General features: G+C 42.7%; 2 protein-coding genes across 2 annotated transcripts in view; one reads left to right on the top strand and one right to left on the bottom strand.

Annotated features, from left to right (window-relative positions):
• The window catches only part of CFAP44 (cilia and flagella associated protein 44), a gene marked incomplete at both ends in the record, with an annotated part of 43,219 nt that extends 31,798 nt beyond the window's left edge, over positions 1–11,421 (bottom strand). The window contains 6 exons of the mRNA XM_084201053.1: positions 992–1,208; positions 1,525–1,655; positions 3,177–3,243; positions 3,401–3,464; positions 10,478–10,677; positions 11,268–11,421. Coding sequence (XP_084057179.1) covers positions 992–1,208; positions 1,525–1,655; positions 3,177–3,243; positions 3,401–3,464; positions 10,478–10,677; positions 11,268–11,421 — 833 coding nt within the window. The remainder of the gene's footprint in view (positions 1–991; positions 1,209–1,524; positions 1,656–3,176; positions 3,244–3,400; positions 3,465–10,477; positions 10,678–11,267) is intronic.
• ILDR1 (immunoglobulin like domain containing receptor 1) lies at positions 11,409–25,164 on the top strand. The gene is made up of 8 exons (XM_084224613.1): positions 11,409–11,474; positions 14,362–14,532; positions 16,499–16,648; positions 17,263–17,382; positions 17,530–17,676; positions 21,991–22,122; positions 23,118–23,887; positions 25,029–25,164. Exons 1-8 carry the CDS (start codon positions 11,420–11,422, stop codon positions 25,068–25,070), a joined length of 1,587 nt encoding a protein of 528 aa, XP_084080739.1. The 5' UTR covers positions 11,409–11,419; the 3' UTR covers positions 25,071–25,164.
• The last annotated feature ends 963 nt before the right edge of the window (positions 25,165–26,127 follow it).

Below are 26,127 nucleotides of genomic sequence, written 5' to 3'. Positions count from 1 at the left end.
AAAATCTTACTGAGCCAAAGGTTTTATCCTAAATAGTAGCGTCTCCTGTGTGTGCAGGAGACATTACTTTTAAAATAACTGTTGGAAATTGTAATTTGAGTCCACATTTGGGTGAAAGGTCACATTTATCACATAATAAAAGCTATGTCAGAGTTTATTTGTAGCATTTCAGCTCAAAAGAAATTTTATAAGAGGTTTTGTCAGATTTCCATAAATAATGCATTCTAAACTATACTTGTTCTGTGTCTAAATAAATCATTTGCTATTTCAGACCCAGCTTGCAACCAAACTATAAAGCAAATCTCAGATTTTTATCTGATTTCCCCATTAAAATTCACAGAAACTTTAGATGCATTATCATTTTAAAAATATCATTTTTACTACAACAGAATCCCACTCACAGCATAAGACTCTGCTGTGTTAACATTTGAGTACTGGAGAAGCACAGAACACAAAACGAAAGTTTAAAGTCGTTGGGTGTTTGACCCTGTTTTATAAAAGAACCCATGAACTTAGCAGGGAAGGGAATGTATGGAAACATCTTTTGTAGGCTTTTGGTGCGATAAGAGGGTTTCTGATCCATGACCTGGCAACCAGCTCCAATGGCTGTCCAAGGAGCAGATGAGCTCAAGAATCAAAGATAGAAAGCCCAGAAGGCACAGAAGGTAAATATTCTATGTTATCAGCTAGAAGACATGCATACATAAGAATTTTTCATTACTTCTTCCCAGTGCTGGTTGAAATTACAAGAATGAAGCCAGAGGTACTGACATTTAACATCAAGCATCATCCTATTTGGACAGCAAAGATACTGAAAGATTTGTTTAACTGGCTGAAGAATTTGAAAATCCTCATTTTTGTAATTGTAAGGGCTAGGTAAAATAGCATTTCTCATTGGTACCTTTGCTAATGATACATTCTTGTTAATCATCTACTATGTATTATTATGACTGCAGAGGTGTTATGTATTAATCCTAATCAGCAAACCTACTTGATGTGTCCTGATCCACCTGTAGTCAGATGTTCTTCATTCTCAGCAGAAAACATGACCTTGTAAACATCCTGGGCAAAAGCTTTTGACCTCAACAGAGTCTCCTCTTGTTTCCAGTCCCAGATGGTCAACATGTAGTCAGGGCTGCTCCCAACACTGGCCAGCAAAGTGCCAGTACGGTTGAAATCACCAAAAACATAGGCTAACTCCGTTCCACCTAAAGAAATGTACAAGCCCCAACACACATCCACAGGAAAGAGGTAGAAACAACACAAAAATCTACTCAGAAGGAGCTCAACATTCACTGAAATTATTTTTTATTCAATAGGTAATGGCTTTAGGTTGGCTATCTCTATCAAATAGAAGTTTCTTCCCATGCAATAAAAACTTAAACCCAATGTTTTCTAATTTTGCTGTAAAGGACCAGAAGATTCTCTTTCCTTCTAAACTAAAAATGATCCACTACTCCATCTGCTGGGATCTTTAAACACTAGTCCATCTGTATACAATAAAAATAGAATGTTTTACACTACCTTTCAGTATTCTGTAGGGCCTCACCGAGGGATACGTGTAGATGACAATGTTTGGCTTCTTTCCTTTTTCTCCTACTGCAAAGTACTCCTTACTAGAGTGTGCCTTGAAAAAGCAGAAGTCTTGTTGTATGCTGTAATAACACCTCTGTCTTTATCCTGATAGTTACTGAGTTATTGTATTCACCTAGTCATTAGTCAAAACATACTGCCATAAATACTAGATTGCATTTTTCTGTGTGTTTATTCTGAACAACTGTCAACCTATTGCTCAATATCAGAATGAAGCCACTATGCACACAAAATGGTATATCCCACATATATTGTGGAATCATCACAAATGGTGAAACAGTCAGCTTTGTGATGCATCCTTTTACTATTTCTACCTCACTCAACCCACTAGCTAATCTTTCCATAGCAGCATGTGTGTCAGCAGCCACTTACTTCAGCAGACAGCTGCAGAAGAGCTATCCTGAATGACACTGCTCTGAAGGTGTAAAAATGTACACTGATTCCCCAGAAAAGGCGGCTTACGATGAAACAGGACAGTCTGAGGTTGAAAAGCCTCACTCATGTGTAATAAAACTGAGAGATAGCAGAGCTTTCACATGGTAAGGTACTTCAAATTCAGAGACAGAACTTGATACTTCAACCTCTTGATAAGTTTATTAGAGTGAAACCAGATACTTTTTCTCTTTGTTTTTGTGGGAGCTTGATTTTCTAAATTTTAATTGCAAGCATGACTCTATATTAGTATCAGTTGTGATTAGGACAGATGAAGTGTTGAAAAAAACAAAAGAATTGCTATGAGCCCAAAGATTTAAATAAGAATGTAAAAATAATCCCAGCTGGACTTGTCAGTCTTTTTAGGTAGCTGAGCCTGGGACTAAGGTGTGCAGACACTTGTTCTCTGCTAATTATATTGATGGGATGAGAAGCCCATGCGGCATGATTCCCACATTCCACTCAATACCATATACTTTCTTATGTATATGAAAATGCAACTGTAAAAGTCTCCCATATCTGGCAACCACAACCAAGCAAACATTTTCTCCCTAGAAAGTGACTAAAGTTCTTAAACAAGAAACAAAAGCCATACTGTGATAAACCCAATGCCACCGCCACAGCTGCTCCGGATGTGTTTCTGATAGTTAGTTCTCAGGTTCTGGAGGATCACCTGGTTGCCTGCTACATAACCTACAGTATTTCTATCCATTATAATCAGGTTTACAGGTCTGGTACAGTCATATCCAAAAGAATGTCTGGGAACAGTCCAATAAGGAAAAGACCAGACACTGGCTTTCTAGAAAGTTTACTAAGTGGATAGAAATGTTTAAACTGAAACGGAAATGGGAATACTGAAACTAGTGACTAAGCCTTATGGCAGAAGATCATTTTCTTCAGTATACAGTGAAAGTAAAATACATCTTGACTCTATAACCTAAAGGAAGGCACAAGTAAAGGCCTTCTGAAGTTCATATCCCATCATTTCATCTCCACTGTGGGTACACCTCTTGCTTCTGATCATTTGGAGCTGCAAGGAATTCATATTGTATCTGTGTTCTCTTTTCAAATAAAATGTAGAAGATGTGCATCAGATTACCAGGAGCTGTTCTACAGACAAGAGATCAAACCAAGCAAGTTTTCAAGCTCACTTCTTAATTGTTTGCAGGCAGATGTAAAAAAGGGTAAATCCAGTCTTCAACAGCAACTGAACTGTGTCTGCAGAGAAAACCACCAGCATATACAGAAGTCACATATCATATCCTACGCTACTTGACCATCCCTACCCAAGAGTTTATTGTAACTCTTAATTGATGGGCACCACTTCCTTCATTCTATGAGTTTGGATCTCCTGAGCACCAGAATGCAAATCTACCTGGTTCCTTCCCCACTTCTCCCTTACGAGGTACACAGGAGCTCTTCTGCTCTCCCCTCAGCTTCTTGGGGAACACCAGTGTGGCAAAAGAGAAAGGGAGAGCTTTGCAGGGCATATTCTTATGCCAGTCTTCTGCCTGGTCACATTAGCTTCTCCATGATCTAGTTCTACAGGAGTACTTATGGTAGGAAGCACTATGCCCAGTAAGAAATCTTCTTGAGGTCAAGACAACACATAAGATTAAATTCACCCAGAACCATAACTGGCTAGGATTTTTACCTGTGTCTCAACCAAAGGTATACCACTAATGCCACATAGGCTACTCCAAATTTGACCAATGCAGTTTTGAGAAGGTATATTTAATATCATTAGCTTTGAATTTGTGCAAGCTTGACAGAAAGGATACTTAAAAATAAGAAGGTCAGTGGGTATCTCAGCGTCGTCAGTGGCATATGGTCCTGAATATACATCTTCATAGGTATAGAAGAATGCTTCATCTATTTTCTTTTTTACCTTCTCAGGCCTTTTTTTTGGTTTTGAGGATACTTGAGGGCGCACTTGCTCATCCAAATTGCCTTCTGGACCTCAGAAGTGGGAACATAACAGAAATTTATATTCACCCTATGTTTTGGGTCAGTTGCTGTTATTTGCACCTAACCATGAAAGGGAAGGAGTCACAACTCTTCACTCCCTTTGACAGAGCAATCAATGCTTCATAGCTCAAAACAAGGGTTCTATGTCTTAGCAACTACTTGTCCTGGAACAATCTGTAACAAATACTCCCTCAGGCTTTAAAAAACTTCATTGTAAATATTCAAAACTGAAGAATTTATTAAAAAAAAAATTGAGACTGAAAACTACTGGTTTTAAAACTTTAGGACCTACTAAAGCAGTTCAGTTGAGGTTTGCTTGATATTTAGGTCTCCACTTCAGAAACCAAACAAATTTTAAAGTGTCTGTTTTCAGTAGCTATCAAATGCACATTGTGACACAAAACAATTATTAAAACCATATATAATGGACCACCAGAAGACACCACTGTCCTCAAGAAAGTAAACTGCTAATGTGTGACCCAGTGTAGCTCCTCACTAAATTGCAATGCATAATACTGTCAACTTGACTTCCAACTAGTCATAAGCACTTGGTAAAAGTAGTTTCCAGTTGGTTATCTCAGGTTAAATCTATTTTGTAAGCATTTCATGCTGTCCTGACTGTTTTCTCTCCTAGGTGGGCCATGAGAAACAAGCAAAGGGGTCAGAGACCAGCCAGGCAAAGAGCAAAGTTAAGCCAACTGAAAGGGGAACAGAAATAGTCAATCACTATAACTGAATACAGTCTGAGGTTGTTAGGCTGTTCTTAATAATAACTGTAAAAACAATGAAAACTAGAAAGTGCTGAGGGTTTTAAGTTTGTACCACCATCTCCTCAGTGAACGCCCATTCTCAGCAATGTTCTCAAATGTCCAATGCCACTTGCTTCCCTTCTTCCTCCTGTTCCTCTGCAGTTGGTGATTCACTTGAAACACTAGTTTTGTTTTCTTTTGCAAAGTATAATTGGTATCATTCTCTTAGGTGTGAATTCCTTTGACTAATTTGCTCATGCATGCCATATTAAATAAATATATAGCTCTGTAGTAATAAAAGAATCTCCTCTTTCCAACAACAGACTTCCTGATGCTTAGCATTAAGTGTCAGGAGAAATTTACTTCCAAAAACCAGTAATTTAAAACTCAGGGGAAGGAAAGAAACAAACACATTTTATAACAGAAAAAAGGTGTAAGAGGAAGATCAAAAAAATGCCAAAAGTAATGCAGCAACGCATAAAAAAATCCTTCCAACATGGATTTCTTATTCATGCTACCTGGATCTAGTGTGTTAGATGACATGCAGGACATCTGAAATAGACACTGGACAGGCATTTCAAGATGAAAAATATGTTAAAAAGAAAAACACTGGCCTCTGACTGAAAGAGTCTGGTGGAATTAAAAAACCTGATTTCAGTATTAGCTGCAGAGACAGGTCTAAGCAGCAAAAATTTTCAGGGAAGTGACTTTGAGAGCTGAGGCACAGGAGGAACAGCAGGCACATGGCTTAGTCCAGAACATCACTATGACCAGAGTAAAAATAAAATTTGGCAACACCAAGAGCAGGAACTGGAGTTGAAGTAAGAAAGGGGTGGTAGAAGAATGGTGGAAGAAACCAGAAGTTAGTGTAGGTTCAGTACTGAAATCACAACATAATGGGGAAATGCTCACCACTGGGGTCTGCTTCTGCATCTTCTGCTGGTTCCATTGGAAAAGGTGGATGTTCTCTCTCCCTGGCAGTGGTAAAGACACACCTTTAGTATTGTTGCCTTTATTTGCCATTTAGACCATTCTCATTTCCTCTCAAATGCTTTGAGATTTCCAAAGATGCTATTTGTCTTCTGCCTGTACACAAATATGGAAAACCCAAAGATATCTCCTACTTTGTAGAGTGAATTCATTGGCTCAGGTTTTAGGACTCCAGGATTTGAATAAATTGCTACAGCAAGACTTTCATCTAAATACTGTGTAATGGTGGGAGCTGACATGATTTAATTGGTTGAGCTTCTCTTGGTTGATTTAAATTGGTTGATTTAAATTGGTTGATTTAAATTGGTTGAGCTTCTCTTTAATATACTGGGATGAGATCTGCTTTTGAGACAAGAAGACTATTCCTTCAACATTATGGTGGACTTCACAAAAATATCTGGAGATAGACATTCTTGAATGGAAAAGCAAGAGAGATGAATCTTTAAGAAAAAGGGACTTTCTTCAAAACATTTTATGATAATGGAAAACAAATTTTAAAAGTTAGCACCATTTTTTTTTAATTAAACAATTTAATAACGCCCCTCCCCAATATGATTTTTATCTTTCAGATCATCTTTTTCAGGGTGCTACATTTTTTACTAGTTACTATTTTCCTCTGAAATGGAGAAGGTCCAAATTTGTTATAGAAAACCCAAACACATTGACCATTTTTACAGAAGTCTCAAAAAGAAGCAAAAAAGCAGAAGCATTGCTCTTACTCTAAATTTATTCTGCCTTTTGATTTCATATGTGTTCTCCATTTTCAAATGAAACACCTTAAAATGCACATTGGAGCAACTTTGCATCACTATTACAGCATGAAAAAAACTATCCAAAATCAGAAAACTCAGAAGTTTTATATAAAGAAACATGAATACTCAGAATAAGAAATATGGGCAAGATGCAAGCAAATCCCTCTTCATTTGTAATCATGACTTTGATACCACTAAGAAGTCCCTAATAATGCATTTCCTGTTTCCAGCTCTGGGTCAGAATCCATTTGGAAAAAATATTTTGAGGAATTTCAGGCTTTTCCAATATTTCAGGAAAGGCAAAGTGTCTCAACAAAATGCCACCCACGAGAAGGACAAAGAGAACAAAGAAATATTTTAGATATGTCATTCTTGTTCTATAGCCAATCTTCATCCAAAAGTCCCGAGTGTCTTCCAGAATCAGACTTTCCTGCATAATTTCACGTAAGAATTATGAATGAGCTTTTATCCTTTAGGAGTGGTGAGAAAAACTTGAAAATAGACAATCAGAAAGTTTTACATTTAGAAAACAAATTGAAAGAAAACAATTGCAATATATCTCAATATATTTAAATGAAATTCATGAGATTTTAATAGGGTAACACAACTGATATCACTGAAGTTGAAGAAATAGTTACAGACTATTTGCATAAATAGATAGTGAAGTGTTCAGAGACCTGAATTCTAATTCCAAACCCAGTAATGACGTGTACAATTTGTATCAGCCATTTCACCTCTGGCTGTCTCAGTTATCTCCTGTGAAAAATTAGATAATAATACTTACCCATCTTAGTGAAGTGTTTTGATATCCACAGAGAAAAGAGCTATAAAATTTCAAATTATTGTAACTAATTAGCAATCATTTATCTTCTAAAAATTAAGACTATCATAGTTTTCATTATAAATTAATTCCTAGCTGGAAAATGCTTTAGGCTGAAAGAAGATATGAACATTTCTGCTTGCACTGATATCTGGGTTCTAGTTAAAGAAAGATACTGCAATGTCCACTGTGCACATTTTTGTGATGGCATTCAAGCACTGTGCCAAAGCAAATTCAGAATTTAAGGACTCAGAAGAGGCCCAAGGGGATAACGTGTCTACTTTGGCTGCAGATTCTGGCTTTCATGAGTTGGCTGATCCTGAAAACTCTTGGGCAGGTTCGCCATGACAAAGGCATGCATCTCTCTGAATGCTGATTTTATTTTCCTGGGGAGAGTTGGCAGGTTTTTTGCAACAGGTTTCCTAAATCAGAAAGATTTAAGCCTTTTGATACTGAAAACTGAGATAGTGGCAAGTAGATTTGGTGTGACAAGTCTAGTGAGAAAAAGAACAAATCAGCAATCATAATTTTTCTGCCAATGCCTGACCAGGGAATTTTCCTCCTAGTCCTGGTAAATCAAGACACTGACTTGAAATACTGTACCAGATCCACATCAGTTTCATCATTTCCAAGAACTCAGGAACTCATTCCAAGTAAGGACTGAATTCAGGTTATCCTTGTTTCAGTGGACAGTGCTACAAGCTGGGAATTTCAGCAAAGTTCCATTTTCTTTCCAATTTCATTTTTCTTAGCTATGTTCTCAAAAGCCACAGAATGGAGAAATGTGTTCATTCAGGTATGTAACTTCAGTTATTTCAAAACCAAAATGCCTTTTTGCCAATTTTGCTACCACACAGAATCTTTATAGATAGAAGACTCTCAAAAATTCTCAGTAAATTCGGACATTAAGTGATTTCTCATCTCAGACAATTGTCTTATTTATTCAAAATACAGCATAAGTAAATAAAATCGGCTTTTATTTGCTAACACATAAACAAATACAGTGAGATGACACCACTTTCTTTCTATTTTGTCATCCTACACTTTTCTTCTTTCCAGAAAAAAAAGGTGTTTAAATGTGTAAACCTCATAAATGCAGTTTTTGCCTTCATAAACCCGGTGACTGACACTCTAACTGCATAAAATACAGGAAATTAAATAATGATCAAAATGCAGCCTAGAGTATTACTTTAGAAAACAGAACATATCTGTTATTTTAAGATGTCTCTCCCTATCATTAACTGTTTAACTGCTTAAATTACATCACCTATCAGCTTTTACATCCACAGAAGAGTGGTCATCAATTCTGACCACTAATTCAGTTTATGTAGAAATAGGGAACTATTACAGCAGAATAAAACTGCAATGCTATTAGTACCAGCAAAAAGCAAGGGAATAAACAATTATCTCTACATTGTGCTACTTCTACAGGATTTTTTTTTTTTTTGGTTCATTTCAAAATGTGTTAATTTTGTTTTTGTAGAAAAGCTTTACCCACTGGTGAGTTTTGGGTTTAAAAAAAAAAAAAGATAAAAAAGAAAAGACACTTGGTCTTTCTTTCAGCAGGGATTTTGTTATTTCTTTAGTTGTTTTCATTCCACATGAAGGAACTCAGTTTGTACCAGGACTGCCATCCCGGCACTGTGAGCCTTCCAGGCTGCACTCTGCTCTTTCTGACCCGGGGGTAGCACTGGTCTAAAATGCAGCTGCAGCATTTGGGTTTCATGAGGGGTGTTTGCCACACGGAACACCATACTGATCATCTCTTCCAGGGTAAGGCATCTTCAAGTCTAGCTCTGCTCTGGATGTGTCAGGTTTCTTCCCATCTGCAAAGTCCTGTTTCTTTAACTGACTTTCAGACATGGACTCCTCGGTGGGTTTTTTTTTAATCTTTCATTTATTTTTGAAAAACAGCAGACCATCAAACATCTCTCTCAGCACACATTTTTGCCTTCAGACCACATCAGAGTACATCAATTTACTGGGCTGATGATGAGTGCAAAATGGGCAAACAGGAGAGTCTTATAAAACTTTCATTTAAAAAAAAAAGTCTTATAGTATTTATATACAAAAAGAAAAATATCCAAGTGTAAATCAGGCATAGAACCCAGTGCTGTCTGTGTATCATTATCCATCAGCACTAGAAAATTAGTTATAAAAGTCAGTCTAGGCAATCAACCCAAGATCCCATGGAAAAAAATAAAAAGTACTAGAGAATTTGGCTGCTCTTACAACATCTTGAAGCCTTGAGAGCAAGGAGAATAACAAAATGTATCAATTCTCACAGCAGTTAAGTACATAAATTATTTACTAGTCAGAGACCAGAAGAGAAACCAAGGATAAAGCTACAAAGCAGGATTTAGACACATTATCTTTATCATAGCCCCATTGTCTCCCTTCTCCGTCATCAGAGAGAAAAAAAAGAGATGGACTGGAGCCCTGCTATTGTTCTCCTCACTGTTACTATGTTGCACACACACAAAGTATTTTCTTATTTCATTAGGAGAAATAAATCTAACTCTAATTTACAATCTTACACCCAAAGTAGCCCTCTGTCTGATCCACATATCCTTGCTCTGCCACATGCAAGCAAAAGTTTTCAAGTCTATTAAAGCCTTCCCTGTGAATAAAGATTACCAAGTTTCTACTAAGCAGAAGTAAGAGCAGGTGACATCACAGTTAATTATTAACTTACAGTGTAAAGAAAAATCATAAAAATGAGTACGAGAGGAGTACCACAAATGCAACAGGCAATAAAATTAACTGCCTCACACATGGCGAAGAAAACCCAACAAGTCCCACATTTCAGATGAAGTATGGGACGGTCTATCCCTGTTGCAGGACATTCATTCCTGTTTAGCGGAGATAGCAGAGGGCAGGCGAGGGACACCTGGCGCTCCGCAGGGCCCTGGGGAGGCTGCGGGCACAGAGGGGCCCCCGCGGCTGCGGGGCCGTGAGGAGCGGGGCTACCCGGAACAAACCACAGCACCCGCGGGCCCGCCGGGGCGACTGTGCCCGGAGCGGCCGCGGCCTCCCCACAGCCCTGGTACCTGGGCCCGGAGCGGCCGCGACCTCCCCACAGCCCCGGTACCTGGGCCCGGAGCGGCCGCGACCTCCCCACAGCCCTGGTACCTGGGCCCGGAGCGGCCGCGACCTCCCCTCAGCCGCGGTACCTGGGCCCGGAGCGGCCGCGCTCCCGTCTCCAGGCAACCGCGGCGGCGGCGCAGCGCCCCGGGAGCGGAGCCAGCGGGCGGGTCGGCGGCCCCGCCGAGCCAATTGCAGGGGCTGGTGGTTGTTTTACTTTGCGTTGTTCGGGTTTTTTCTTTTCTTTTCTTTTTCCTCTGCTTTGGCCACGGTTGCGGTGCTTTCGGAACTCGGCGGGAAAATTAAATTAGCGACAGGTCTAAAGGAGACAGTCTTGAGCTGCGCCAGAGGAAGTTTAGGTTGGACATTAGGAAGAATTTCTTCACAGAAGGGATGTTTAGATATTGGAATGGGCTGCCCAGGGAGGTGATGGGGTCACTGTCCCCAGAGGTGTTTAAGGAAAGACTGGACGAAGCACTCAGTGCCCTGGTCTAGTTGACATGGCGGTGTTCGGTCACAGGCTGGACAGGATGATCTCGGAGGTCCTTTCCAGTCGAACCGATTCTGTGATTCCGTGAATTCCCCAGACGGCTCTTCCCGCCCGCAGTCTTTAGCAGGCGCTCCCGTGAGCCCCTCGCTTGGGGCGCGGTGCCCCGGGCGGCGCAGCTCGGCTAACTTCCCATACACCTGTGTGTTCAGGATATATATATATATATATATAAAATTTTGAGACAATAAATGCATGATGCATGTTTTGGAATATATATTTTTGATTTTACATACATACATACATACATATATACATATATATGTGTGTATGTGTGTGTGTGTGTGTGTATGCATATATTAAAAGCAGTTCTGTAAACTGCTAGCTGGTACTTTGTCTGGCGTTCCAGCGGAGGGTGCAGGTACAGAGGGAGGGGACTGCAGCCGGCGGCAGCGCCCGGCCCAGGGACAGGTGCCACGGAAGGGGAGGGACAGTGGGTGCGACGTCCCCGGGCGGAGGAGGAGGAGGAGGAGGAGAGCGCGCCATGGCCCCGCGCGGGCGCTGCCGGTGGGCGCTGCTGCTGGCCTGGCTGCCGGCCGGTGAGTGCGGCCCGGGGCTCACGGCCCCCTCCGGAACTGCGGCCCGCCCTGCCCCGGGACACCCCCGCGGCGCAGGGGCCGGGACTCGGGAGGCGCTCTCGGGTTTCGCCCGGGGTTAAGGTGCCGCGGGGTCGGGGGAGCGGCGGCGGCCCCGCGGTGAGGGGAAAGGGCGGCCCTGCCCGGCCGGACGCTCTGCCCCCGCGGTGCCCTTTCCCGCCCGCGGGGCTCTCCCGAGCTCGGCGCGAAGCCGTGCGGAGACAAGTTTCGCTCCGCAAAGGTGCGGCTGACCTCTCTCCTAGGAGGAAGTGGCCTCCTGCTTCCTGGCAGCCTCCAGTATCGGTCGCATGCGGCCAGCTCGGCTGGGACCTGGAAGCTGGGCGCGGATATGCGGGGGGATCCCCTTTGGCCTCCGGCAAACGCCCAGCCGAGCTTTTGCTGCTGGCTCAGGAGCCTCGGCGTCTTGGGGATTTCTGGGGTAGCTGCTGTGCTGCTGCACCTGCTGGGCACCTGCTCGTGTGGAGAGCAGCAGCTCGCCTCCCTGCCCACGGGCAGCCTTCAGCCAGCAGTGTTCACTCTGCTTTGCGGGTTGCCTGACAGCTTCTAACCTCCTCTTGGAAATAAAGTGGTCATTTTGCTACTTGGGTGCCTGGGTCTTGGCTGATGATATGGTTTTAAAGTTCGGTTTTTCACGGAGAGCCACTGAAGTAAGCAAAAAAGTATGGAGGGTATGCTTCATTGTCTTGCCTGACAATACAAGCTGTGTTCCTGGGAGACGCTCTAGCCAAAACTTCACTACACTGGCTCCAGAACTTTGTGTCTTCACTGCAAAGCCATAAATGTAGCCAAAACTTGGATTGGTGGTGTCCATATTTGTTCTTTCCAGCCAGGATAAGAAAGATAGTGTCCTGCAGTGGAGTAATGGAGTCCACGTTTAAGACCCAGCCTTAATTTCACAACTTTTTAGTTTTCTTGGAGGAGATTAATGAGAAACATTGAACATGCAGTAACATATGACTATTCGGTGTGGAAGAACAGTAGGTTTTCAACCTCATTAGAAAATAAGAAACTTACCCTTCAAATCTGGCTGTTTTGCAGAACAGAGGTAATGAGAAAGCATCCCTTCCATAAAGAGATGTGGGTTTTATTAGTAAAAAGCACACTGTGGTTTTGAATGTTTTATTCTTACCAGAGAGATGCTGTTGTAGGAAATCCATGGAAAATGTTCTGTTCCCATGAGCCTTGACAAGTCAGAATTCATATGAGTTTCATTTAATTGACACTGAGACCACGGTTTTGCCAGTCTTGAGAATTTGAATTGGTTTCTTGTGATTTTCTGCATTAAGATCCCAGCGTCAGCTATTTCACAGTGAAAGCTGAAACAAGATGAGTTGAACTACGGTGCTCTTGAATAAGAGCAACTGTAACTGCCTGTCAGCAGCGCTACAGCATTGTAAAAACTTGTTTTATCTAGAGGTTTGTACACCTGCTGGTCATTCTGTGTTTAAGTGCATGTGTGTATTTCTTATTTTTCAGAAAAGCCTTGCATTCAGGGGTTTCCCTGGCTTTGCCTATGTTTATGTGGTGTTCTTAAGGCAAATGAGTTTGCTCTGCTTTTGCTTTCAGTTGGCTGACAAGGAGTCCCATTTCAAACCAGAAACTGAGCGAGTGCTGCATTGACCTACTGCAGAATGACTTGTTGAGGCAGCATGCACCTCTGCAGCATCTTTTCCACAGTGTGGAAACTGTGTGAGCTCATATTTGCCTGGAATGTAGTGTGGAGGTAGCAGCCTAAAAGGACACTGAAAGATGCTTGACAAAGAGTGATGTTTGTGGTCCAGATGTTACTACATAGCAGTAGCAACTTGTTCTCTTGCTCTCATCTGAAAACATGGACTAGAGGGAAAATCTTGGAATATCCAATAAAAATTGAGTGTTGGTTCATGGAGACCTGTACAGTTGGTACTTTCAAGCATCCCACTTTTCTTCCTGCCTTTCCTGCTCTCGTGCTCTGCAATTAAGAAGCAACTAGTACAGCACTGCAATCCCTGCCTGGTTCTCTGCCATGTATTCCAAACAGGGCATCCCACACTTGCCCTGCACTGTTTGTATTCTCTTATCAAAGGCAATTGGTGATAACTTTGCTATTGTTAATGACAAGCACAACTTACTGTACTATCAAAGTTTAAATAAGATAGAGATGTTTCTGGAGTATAGCTGAACTACAGCATAGCTTAAGAGAAACTTTTTAAATCCTCCTTGAGTATGTTCAGCTGCTTGAATGGGAAGTGTTGTGGAGGTTGTTAGAATGAATACATAACAAACACATAATGATAGCTTAATTTAAAGGGGAAAAGGGGATAATTGATGTGTGCTGTTCCAAAGTGGTGATAACTTAACTGCAGTGCTACAGCCTGAAAGTTGTATTGTCTTAATCCTGATCACTACTAGGTAACATTTGATGAGTGTCTGAGCAAGACCTTGATAAAATTAATTTGGTGTTTACACAAACATACTGTGCTGCAGGACTTTTCTGATTAGCATTAAAAGCCAAGGAAGTCCCATTTCATGTGCTTCTGGGATATTTTCCCTATGTAGAAGGAGAACACAGAGTGATGTGCTGCACAATGGCTACTTAAGGTTTGGAGAAAATAATTCAATCTGTAAAGAGGGCCAGTGAAGCTTTCTTCTGTCAGAGAGAGATGTGGCTCCTGTTCTAACCAGGGTTTGTAACCCTGGATGACTTCACCAGAGGCGCTGGGAGGTCTGTAAGTGCAGGTTCTGGATGGAGCCAAAGGAGATGTTCTTGGGTTGTTGCTCTGGTGCAGATAATGTAATGGGAGGCCTGAGGAGTCTGTGGGCTGACGGCCTCCTGTGTTCATGTTTGCAGGTTGCCTCTCACTCCTGGTGACAGTGCAGGATGTTGAGCGTTACACCACCTTATTTGCCACTGTCATCCTCAAGTGTGACTACAGCACCTCGGCACAGCTGCAAGACGTGGTGGTGACCTGGCGCTTCAAATCCTTCTGCAAGGACCCCATCTTTGACTACTACTCAGCCTGTAAGTGTCAGGCTTGTCTTCCAAGGAATCCTCCTTCAAGTGGGAAGAAAGGGGAATGTAGACTCGCTGGGGTGGTACAGGCTTTTGATCCCTTCCTATGCAAAAAACAGATTGTGACATTTCCCTGCACTCCAAGATAATGCAGGTCATGTTTTTGATTTCCTTTGAAAGGAAGGAAGGCCTTATGAGATCATAGGAATCCCAACCAAAGCAGCTCTTTTGTCCTCCTTGTCGTCAACTCAGAATACAGGACAGTTCAGCTGTGGTTGACAGAAGTCAGTCTTGGAAGCCCTGTCTTATGCTTCAGCATGTTCGAATGCAAGGGCCTGCAACAAGTGGGCTTTAGGATTCCATGGGGGTCCTGTGGTTGGAGCTGGATACCTGTGACCAGATGTTACTGATTTTAGGAAATAGAAGAAACACATGCATTTTGAAGGGCATGAAGACTTCTAAGTAATAGCATTTAGTAGTGGTGGGAGCAGTTTATGTGCAGATGTTCTGGTGCAGGCAGCCTTAATTCAGGGGGGTTTAATATGGTACACAAACTGTGTCCCAGGAAAACTACTTGGTCCAAAAAGGTGGTGATCCCTCTATGTTTAGTGTTAGTGTGGCCTCAGCTAGAGTATTGTATGCGATTCTGGGTCGCAGGATTTGAGAATATTAAGGTACTTGAATGCACCCAGAGGAGGGCACCAAAGCTGATGAAAGGTCTGGAAGGTACATCCTGTGAGGAGCAGCTAAGAACTTTGGGCTTATCTAGTTCAGGAAAAAGGAGGCTGAGGGGTTACCTTATTGCTCTCGACAGTTCCTTGAGAATGGGGAAGTGAATAGGGAGGTGCTACTCTCCTCTCCTCTCCCTAGTATCCAGTGATAGGATATGTAGGAATGGCTTAACTACGTCAACTACATCAGTAGTATGCTACTTTACATTTTAGTCAATCCTAAAGTGATCAACACTTGGACTAGATAACCTTTGTACGTTCCTGCCAACTGAACTATTCTGCTCTGTTCTATTGTTTGTAAACCCTGCAGAATGTTTAGGTAGCCAGCCATAGCATAGCTGTATGCTTAGAACTGAGCTTACAGTGGGTACTGGGTGCCCAAACTCTTCTTTATGCCATCTGGATGGGTTGGGTAGACATGTTACCAAGTGCTCTACAGCCTAGTTCCCAAGCAGAAGAATGTGAGTGCTTTTGGCCAAGGCTTAAGCTAATAGTCCCCAAAAGGGACTTCGTACTCCATTTTAGGTATAGCAGTGAAAGAGCCTTTTACAGGCTTTACCCTCGTCTCTCTTCACTGTGAGCTCTTTAGAGAAAATGGTGACTGAATCAGCTGTTTCCCCAAGTCTCAGCTCCTAAATACTTGGAAATTCAATGTTGGTTTATGTTGGTGAGTCTGTCAGAAGAGTATTGTACAGAAATTGCCTCTAGTCCTCCATTAATTCTCTTCTGTGTCTTTACATTTAATCCTTAGCTGGAATCAGGTGATGGATTGTTTTCTGTCTTTATGAGCTCCACAACATGTAATGGGATACAGGAGGGAAAGGGAGACAATCCATAGAGCAGTTCATGTATGTCTGGAGATTTTGCTTGGTAGATAAACACCCTTTTGTTTTAGTTCTAGTAGTCCTGGATGTTTTAGGACTTTTTCTTTTCAGCTTCATACTGGCAGTTGCCTTCCAGCCTAGGGCCATTAGCTTCTTTCTAATGTTGTTCTTTCAGTTGTGAGTACAGGAGGCATCTCCTCTGCAGCTCTTGCAATCTCAAAATCTCTGCCATTCCTGTGGCTCTACTTCTGTTTGTTTTTGAGTACTCCAAAGTAACTTACTGGTTTGAAGCCATGGTTTATATTGCTAAACCAAAGCAATTGCGCTCAAGGTACTCAAGAATTTCTCTACTGCTCACAAGAGTATATAAATTGCTCTTTTGAAATAACTTTTGCCATCTCTGATGATGTGTGTTTGTAGCATACCAGGCTGGTTTAGCCCTTGGCCAGGACCCCTCAAACGACTGCAATGACAGCCAGCGGAAGGTGCGCATTGTCATCCAGAAATATGGGCAGAAGGACCCTGTGCTGGGCATCGACTACCAGCAGCGAAAGATCACCATTCAGAACCGTGAGTGACCTCCCAGGCAAGCAGTGAACTCAGGAATTATCCAATATCTGGGTCTGCTAAGTGAAGAGAAGCATAAACATGGCTAATGTCATCTGTAGCTTATATACTGCACATGGTAATGGAGTAAGAACAGTGAAGGGCCCTGTCCCCAGCTGGCCTGAGGGTATTTGGAGGCACTACAACCTAAGGCTGAGCTGAGGATGCCAGAGCATTTTGCTGAAGAGCACAACAGTTGAGCAGCTCAGGGTCTAGAAAACAGTTCATTCTTCCAAGTACTGCATAATTGTTCAGGTGTGTTATATGCTCTCTGCTGTCCATGGAGCAATAGATATTGCTCCTACCAGAAGAGCCATTGGGATTGCTGACCTAAGAGAGACAGTGATCTGTGTTCCAAGACCAGTAGGGCTGGCTTCCAGCAACACAAAAAACATGAACTGGCAGTGAAAGCTGTTTGTAGGAGTTCTCAGTGGACTCAAATGAGGTAGTTTGAAGGTGATGGGTATGCCTGGGAAGAGGAGAGATGCAGTACTCACTGTCTCCTGCAGGCAGAGGGCTCTTTTTAGTGTCTTGTCAGTCACAAAGAACCCACTGACCTCTCGGTCCCTCTCCCACAGGAGCAGACCTTGTCATCAGTGAGGTCATGTGGTGGGACCATGGCATGTACTACTGCACTGTGGAAGCACCAGGAGATACCTCAGGTGATGCGGACAAAGAAGTTAAGCTGATTGTTCTCCGTAAGTGCCTGTGCTTTGTTGCCAAGATATCTCCTCCTGTTCTCCTCTACCCCAAGACATCTCCAGTAGTGGAGAGGTGCTCAGTAAGCTACCATGGCCAGATACATCAGGATCAATCCTTTTTCTCTCTCTTTTTTTTCCCCACAGACTGGCTCACAGTACTCCTCATCGTCCTTGGTGGCCTCCTCCTCCTTCTGCTGATCGGTATATGCTGGTGCCAGTGCTGCCCCCAGTATTGCTGCTGCCACATCCAGTGTGGCTGCTGTCCAACGCGGTGCTGCTGTAATCAGAAAGGTGAGGTTCAAGCAAATGTGCATCCATTTATAGCTTCTGTCAAGACAAAAGCTTGGCTGGGAGCTTGCTGAGCTCCACTTTCTTTCTTTTGCTTAGCATCCGTAAAAACTGAGACATTTCTTTGGCGAGTGTGACCTCCAAGACCAACTTATCTGAAATTCGAGGCGGGGATCTCAGATACTTGGAATCTGTCTTGCTTCTCTGTGTCCAACTATCAGAAGTTTCTCCCCACTCACACCTTGTTACCAGCTTCTCTCACCATCCAGAGCACAATCAGTTCCCTTGCCTGAGTAGCTCAGGACTTTCTTTCCTGTCTTGTAGTTCATATGCCTGTGCATGTGAGAAAGGCAAGAAAATACCTTGATACTAGTCTCCAATCTAGTCATTCTTTCAAGTATGTTGCTCTGAGAAGAATTACATAAAAATTGGAAATTTTTTTATCTGCATGTTTTCTTCAGAACTGTTCCTTCTACTAGAAAAAGGTTTGGTTTGGTTTTCTTTGGAGAAGGAAGTGAGAAGAAAGTGGAGAAAAATGGTTTCTCTTGTTGGTCAGCCTTGCAAGTGCATTCTGAAGTTTTGAGTATCAAAAGAAATTTTGTTGTCTTCGCTTTTATCAGTAATAAAGTTTCTGCAGACCCTGTTCTTTTAGAAGGCTGCTGCTTGAATTTTGGCTGTTAATTTCATATAATCTCTGCATTCATGTAACTGAAACTTGATTAGCAACAAGTAGACTAGTCCCCCTGAAGCTTATACTGTCTGACAGTAACAAAATGCAACAAATAAGTTTATTTATCATTGAAATGCCCAGGTTCTTCTCCAGATGCTACAAGGAGAGGATTTATGAACAAGGATGTCTGTTTCAGGTTTACCTTTACCCTCAAAACAGCTATTAGAGCTTGGGTGTTAGTAAACTGTGAGAGTTTTAGATTTAAGCTTAATTTGCTTAGCCCTTGAAGAACATCCCTTCTGTTGCTAAAACCGAAACTAAACATTGGAGGCCTTACAGGTTGTCATGTAAAATGTGTAGTGTCAAGAAGGCTATGGAAATCTGGCAGAAAAATCAATTTCTGTAAAGGGGGAGAGAGATGATGGAGATGAGAGACTCACACCTCCAGAATTCCTAGTTCTCAGCAAAAAAGAGATTCAAAGTTTGTGTGAGCTCTTTTCTGTTTTTCTGTGCTGTAGATTATAGCTCACTCCAGACTGCTGCTATTTCCTCCTGTTAAGGAGGAGGAATTCTTGCAGGGTTTTCTAAGCCTCTCTGTGTTCATGAGAGAAGGTACAGACAGGTTCAGCCTCCTTGACTGGATGCTGGATTCTGTGTCTGTGATTTCCATCCAAGCTGCCTGCCCTCTGAATCCACTTGGCAAAGGATCCATGTGCCTGCGCCTCTCCGCTAATACTGCTAAACTGCTTCTCCTCTTCCTGCTCTGACTTACCTTTTTTGCACTCCAAGAAATGAACTGGAGGCCTTAAAAAACACAAGAAGATAGATTCAGGGGACATCTTAAAAACAGTGCTGAGGAATAACATTCCACACAGCTGAAGAGAAGGCAGAAATCCTCACCTGTGTAGAGTAGGTATGGGTGCTTCCTTCCCCGTCCTTGGCCACTAGAGGACAGCGTGGATCTGCTGAACAGTCACAGATGCCAGTGAGACAAGCACAGGATAATCCTGGGTGCTGTGAATCACACCATTAACGAGCATGGGTTTGAAGTGAGTAATAAAAGGAGTGCATTATTTGAGTAATTCAGCACTGATGTACAGAAGTATTAGAAATGCCCTAGGAGCAAGCCAATTACATTCCCTGTGGAAAGCTCTGAGAAAAACCCATCAGAGTAAATATATGTACAACCTCCTTCTGTTCCTATTTGTTCCTTTTCTGCTGTGGACTTCTTCCAGTAATGAATCAGGGAAAAATAGGATATACTTGCACCTGGGTATCACTAAGTTGCAAAATATTTTATTTTTATAATTGGCTCAGCAGCTGTTAAAGTCTGTCAAAGGTGGAGAACAGATTTTTCCAACAAAGTAAGTGGAGGGAGCAACACAACTTTCTGGCAAAGCAGGGTAGGAGTTTTGAAATTAGGGTGAATCTGACTTTACTCAGATAAAAAGACCTTCCTTTAAAAAGACCTTCCTTTAAAAAGATCTGTAACTTCTATTTTGCAGATGGAAAATCAGAGTATATATTGGATTCAAATTGGAAAGCAAAGTATCTGGGGAAGGAAGAAGGGCTGATGGTAATGAAGGAAGACCAGGGCTAATTCTGGATTTGTTCAGCTGTTGGGAAAAATCAGGAAATGACAGGGAGAGAATGACTTTGGTCCTAGTCACAGCCTTGCTACCTTAAGAGGGAGAATGCTAAGCAGATGTGCCCATAGGTGGGTCTCTTACTCCTCAGGCAAAGACCAAGGTCAGAACCCCAGGATGTGCACTCAGCAGGCTCTAGGACATTTTCTAGGTAATAACTGGAAGAATAGGAGAGGGAGAGATAAGGCCCTCCCCTTCTGTTTGTCCTTCCCATTCTGTTTATCCTTCTGTTTAACCCATTTCTTTGTATTCTTTCTCTCATCCTCTAAATTTGAAATGTAAACTGGAAGGATATCCCTTGGGACAAAAAACAAAAACAAAAAAAGAATCAAGTTTGACATAAAGCTCTTGGAAGCTGTTACCTCAGACCACACAGCTTTGAGGATACCAGATTATTAGGATTAAAACCCCTGAAATTTCCAGTTTTGTAGTTCCCTCTGGTTGAAGCCAGACTGGGGAGAGTGAGGGGGTTTGCAGTGGAGAATTGAGTGGAGCTGGAAAAACTGTGGAGAAAATGAAGGATGTGTTGAGGGGCATGGTCAGTCCTTTTGCTGCAAGTGGTGCTCTGGATAAATCCAATTAAACAGCTGAAGGAGGACATGTTTAATAACAGGAGTGCTACCTAAAGTGGAGAGCTCAGTCCCAAAGATTGTGCAGTCTAAATGCTGCCTACTGCAGTGAACCCAGGGGACAGAATTAATTGAGGCTTAGCTGTAGCCTGGTTTCTTAAAGAAGTAAATCTTATGCAGTCAACTTGTCTGTCTATCCCTAGTCTCTTTCCCTCCAATAGCTTTTAATTTCATCAGCTAGCTTCAGTCAGATTGATCAGAGGGGTACAAGTCTCAAAGGCAATTATGTTCCTATATGTTTCTTGAACTGTAATGTTTTGTTCTTGCCTGACCAGACAAGAGGCTGCAGTAAAAGTCTGTCACTTCTGAAACTTCAGCAAACTCCTAAAAGAAAAATTTTTAAAGGCACCGTTGCTGAAAAGCTTCAGCCAGTAATAACAGACAAACCAAGCTTTGTAGGGTCAGGGACTCGAAGAATTTACTTGCTTGTAAACTTAAGTTTTGATTGTTTGTGATAGAAGAAATAAGTTTCTGTAAGATGTTTTTAGGTATTCCCCCAAGAGAAGCAGCAATGCTCTGAAGGCAAGTGAGCTTGTCTGTGTTGAGGAGTTGAGATAGAAATGCAAAAAAAGGGAAGTGAAATTGGAATCTGACCCCACAAATAGGGGTCTGGAGTTAGCAGTGGTGGAAAGCCTGGAAAGAGAGAAATTTCCACTGTTTATCTTTTGGCACCCTGGACATTGCTGTTGAGAGCAGGAAATTTAGTTTGTTCACCACTTTGACCTTATCATCTTAGAGGATTTAATTTTAGCAGTCATTCTGAGGTAAATTATGGAGTGACAAGAAGAGTGGACAAAAGACTAGAAAGGGAAGAGCTAGACACTGCACCTCTGAGTGCTCTCTTTGTGAAACAGAGAGAAAATGATGAAGTGTAGAGTGGAAAATATGATCTGGACAGAACCCACATAATGGTGGCAAGGAAAGGTCTCATTTAGTGGGAAATCAAAGCCAAAAGGGGAAAGGGCTGAAAGAATTTTGAGAGAAAGAAAACTGTTGCATGTCTTGATGTATGAAACATTGTTTCCCACCTTTCTGCAGCTCTACTCTGTAATGACAAGGCAAGTAGAAGTTTTAGCTTAGTTATGTGCTGCATACTTAATCATACTGTTATTTGTTTCCCAGTTGCTGGGACTGGAATCAGAATCTTGGGCAGTAAAGCTTTTCTTCTGTTTTAGGTACTTTTTGAAGATATACAACTTTGCATTGGAATTCCCTGTGCTCTGTTTTACCTTCATCATGGGGTGGAGAGAGATTTTAATTTTGTGAACTTCCTGTATCCAAAGGCTACAGCCTTTAAAGCAAAATGGTGTGTGATCTGCAAGCTGTGCCCTGTGGAGAGGTGCTGTAAGCTTGCTTTTTTTTTTTTTTACAGTGCTGGAACGGCACCAGTTCATGAAGCGGGCTCAAGCTCTTGCACCTTGGTTATCACCCAACATGTTCTACGGAGCTGGTGACAGGAACTCAAAACTTTCCTCTTACCAATTGAACCCCCTGCTGCAACAAGGTGAGACCGTGGGCATCATTTCACAGCGAAATCAGGGTGAGGTAACTTCTTCGGGAAGTTCAGCATTGAGGCTTTAGCCTCTCTACAAGAAAAGAGAGAAAGATGTTCCTAGCCTGACTGCATGTCCTAGAATGACAGCTCTGCCACATCTGCAGCACACCACAAACTTGTCTGGGTACATAAAACCAGCCTGTTATCTTAAGTGTCTTGCTGGGCTCAGTGCTGGGTGAAGCAGTTTAACTCTAACTAAGGTGTATCTGTGCTACACCCCAGTGACTGCAGGGTAAATATACCCAGCTTATCTTGCTTTGTGTGGCAGCGGAGGGTACTGTCTCTATGTTCTGCTGTGCTGGTCACGGTCAACTCCTTACAGCCAAAACTGACATGACAAGTGAGGTGCAATTTGTTTGAGTTCTTATCAAATGTCTAGTCTTCAAATGATTAAGGGCAAACTGCCTTCTGTGCAACAGATCTAGCCTGTATACAGCAAAAAATGAAGGACTCTTTAATGAACCAGGAAGAATTTTCTTCTCCATTTGTTGCTTATATATGTACATATGTGTGTGTATGTGTGCATACATATAAAAATTTTCTTATTTTTGGGTTTTTTGCAGTATTTCTTCCAGTTCAAAGAAATGCAAAAGGAAACACTATGGTCTTTCTCTGATTATTTGTAAATAAAATATGGTATCAGTGCTGTAGGAAAAAAATGTTCCTCTAAATACACAGACTATATTTCCAGGTATGCTGAATTTCTTACCTCTGTTCTGCCTAAAACATGTTAGGTCATGCTGCATTTTATTTAGTTACTACTCTTTGCACCATACCTCATGTGATCTGGATGTGCTGGTTGTGGTGCCTGAGACTTGTGCAGCTCTTCCAGTGAGGTGGAGCAGGAGAAGAGAAGCAACTCATTCGGGATCATGAGTGCAGAAGGGCCTTCTCTTCAGTGTTTCCTGTTGACTTACTGTATTCTCCTGTCTTTTTATCCTTAGATGTATCTCTACAGAACAGTCTTCCACTGGTGCAGCCACAAGCCCAGCTTTCCCATAACAACGGTGTTTTGGACTATCTGGAGTCTGAAATCCAGAACCTGAACATGTCCCAGCTGCGGCCAGCCTCCCACCAGCGGCAGGCTGTGCAGCCCAGCTTGCTGTCCTCGCTGGGCTCCGACATCGTGCCACCTCCTCTTGCGGATCACATCTCCTCCATCCATGGGAGCAGCAACTCCTCACGGCCACAAAGAGCTGCCCGCACCCCCAGGCCCTGGGACTCTGCTGCAGAGGACAGAAGGGAAAACCGGAGGTGGCCCTTGCCTTCCAGTGGGGATTCTCATTCCAGCTACAGTCAGGAGCCCTGGGACAGGCAGCGAGAGGATCATCCTCAGAGGCAGAGGACAGGTGGCTACAATAGCAGGCCCCAGCACTCCAGATGGGATGTGTCACCCCCGCGCCAAGCTGAGAGGGTCAAGGGCAGCAGCCACCATCGTGGTGGGAGGCAGGAGCCCGGGGGAAGGCGAGAATACGAGCACCATGCTGGGAGGAGCAATTACTCTGGCCAGAGGCGGCACAGCTACTCCCCCCCCTCCTCTCGCAGGGGCTCGTGGAGCTCCTCAGAAGAGCAAGTCCGTGTGCCAGTGTCAAACCGCAGGCGGAGGAACCGCAGGTCCCGGGAGTGGCCAGAAGAGAAACCCCCCAGTTACCGCTCCTTAGAAATCATCCCAGCTCAGGACAAGAAGCACAAAGGCAGCGCAGGGACCCGCTCGGTGAGTCAGCTGCCTTTGTGCTTTCCCATCTAAGGGAAAAGGTGGCGTTTAGGGAGTGAGAAGGAATGTTTTCTACTTTCTGCAGCCTGTTGTCTTTCAAACAGAGGCCAAGGAGCAAGGAGTCCTCTGCACAGCATGGTTATGAAGAGGCTGCTGAGTACCCAGGCTGCTGAGGCTGCCTTTTGACAGGCACTCCCTGCATGTAGTGTGTTCAGGGGCAAAGTAAAAAATCAAATCCCTGGAGTGTTCCATGCCAAGCTTGATGGGGCCCTGGTCTAGTGGAAGGTGTCCCTGCCCAGGGTGGGAGACTTGAAACCAGGTGATCTTTAAGGTCCCTTCCAACCCAAACCATGCTATGATTCTGAAATAAGTTTAGTCCCCTACAGGGTGACATGTTATATTCCCATTCCCATCCAGAGGCTTTTGGAATCCTGTGTCTATACTGGTGTTAAAATAGCTGTTCTGGTATTGACGGGGGACAAGATTAAGCAGCAGCATCCATCCCTCTGTAATCATCTCCAGTGCTGGTTTACTTCTGATTTCTTTTAAAATGTGCATGATATTTTTTAAGTGGCACATGTGGGAAAACATCCATAAAGCTACATGAAATGAGCTTTAAAGTCATGGGTGGCATGGATAAAAAATGCGTCATTCTACAGGCCAGGTGGAAGAGGATGACTCCTTTGATGGGACTCCTGAGAACTAAACATACATTATGTGGGCAGTGAAGAGCTACTGTTCACAGCTCTTCTTTTCAGTTTGCACTGGGATTATACTTCAGGTAGCAACCTAAGTGTGAAAAGCTTCACATCAAAATCTTCATATTAGCTTCATAATTGCTAATATCCAAATTAGACAGTGTATTCCTCCTGAAAAAATGAAGATCCATTTAAATTAAAAAATGTTAAGTGTCCCTTATCACACATATGCAGAATTTTACCAGGTGGGAGTATTTTGAGGGGCTGTATGTTGCACATTACCATTTTCCTTTCTGTGTTGTGGAAGGAAGTGCAATTCTAGTTCCAGCTGGAATGTATATATATATATAAATGGTTTTTGTTATAGTGCTCAGAGCAGGTGGAACAACATAGGATTTTCTTTCATCATCCCTTGTTCCTGAATCTTTTATTTTCTCTTGCAGGACAGAGGAAGTTCCCACAGTGGAAGAAGCATAGTCATTTAATGTCAGTACTGGAAGAACTAAGATTCCCACTGGACTCCTCCTAGTTTTTCTACTATTTAGGTTAGCATGGCTGCTTTAGATTGAGCAAATAAACAGCAATAAAATGTTGGGCCAAGTTCTAATGGGCTGAGGTTCATTGAAAACATTCTAGTAGAAACAGCAGATTTTTTAAGTAAACAGTGTATTCCAGTCTTTAAAGAAAGATAGCAGTTCTCCTGGTTAAGTGCAGTGGCACTGCTATGAGCCCAATCTGTAGAATGCTGGTGCAGGTTCCAGTGTTCACAGAGTTGTAAAGTCACAAGACAGCAGAATAATTTAGATTGGAAGAGGCCTCTGGAGGTCATCTGATCCAGTCCCCTGGGAGCTTTGTGGGGGGAGGCACAACATCTTTCTAAGGCCCTTTGTTGTGCTTTAGAATGTGCAATGTTTGTTGCTTCTGCCTGGCTGCTCAGCATAGCTGGGACAGTGGCTTCCTTTTGTCCCCACTAAGCCTCTCTCCCAAACAGGAGGATCATGGTGTAATAAGGTCTCACTGGCATGTCTGCAAATTGTCTGATTATCTGCTCTTTACTGTCTGAAAGAACCTGTTCTACTTTGAGCCTAGACCTTAGTGCCTTAAAAGATACTTGTTCTAGCTTTTCATCCAGACTTGAATTTATTTGTAAACTTGAAGGGGTAACTTTACCAAGATTTGTTCTTCCCTACAGGGACTGAGCAAAGTATGACTACTCTACACCATGGACCAGAATTTCCTTCACCTCAAGGAAACATGGTTTTGGTGAATGTATCTTGCCTAAGCCATGTACTCTTTTCCATACGTTTTATAGTCTCCCTTTCCTCTCCGTGCCTTGTATCATATACATGGGGTGGGATAAAGGACTCTGAGGAAGTCTTATAGTCCCCGTTGTTACTACTGTCCTTGATCTTTACCTTGATGCACCAACCCTGCATGTGTGGTGCATCTGATCTGGAGCTGGACTGTAGGGTTTCCTCAGTTCTCACCCTGACACTAGAATACAGAATTTCCCTATGCTTTGAGACCAGTTGTGAAGGAGAA

This window comes from Fringilla coelebs (genome assembly GCF_963513975.1).
Source record: "Fringilla coelebs genome assembly, chromosome: 2".
NCBI classification, from domain to species: domain Eukaryota; kingdom Metazoa; phylum Chordata; class Aves; order Passeriformes; family Fringillidae; genus Fringilla; species Fringilla coelebs.
The sequence above is the reverse complement of the archived record's forward strand: the minus strand, read 5'-3'. Positions and strand labels throughout refer to the sequence as shown.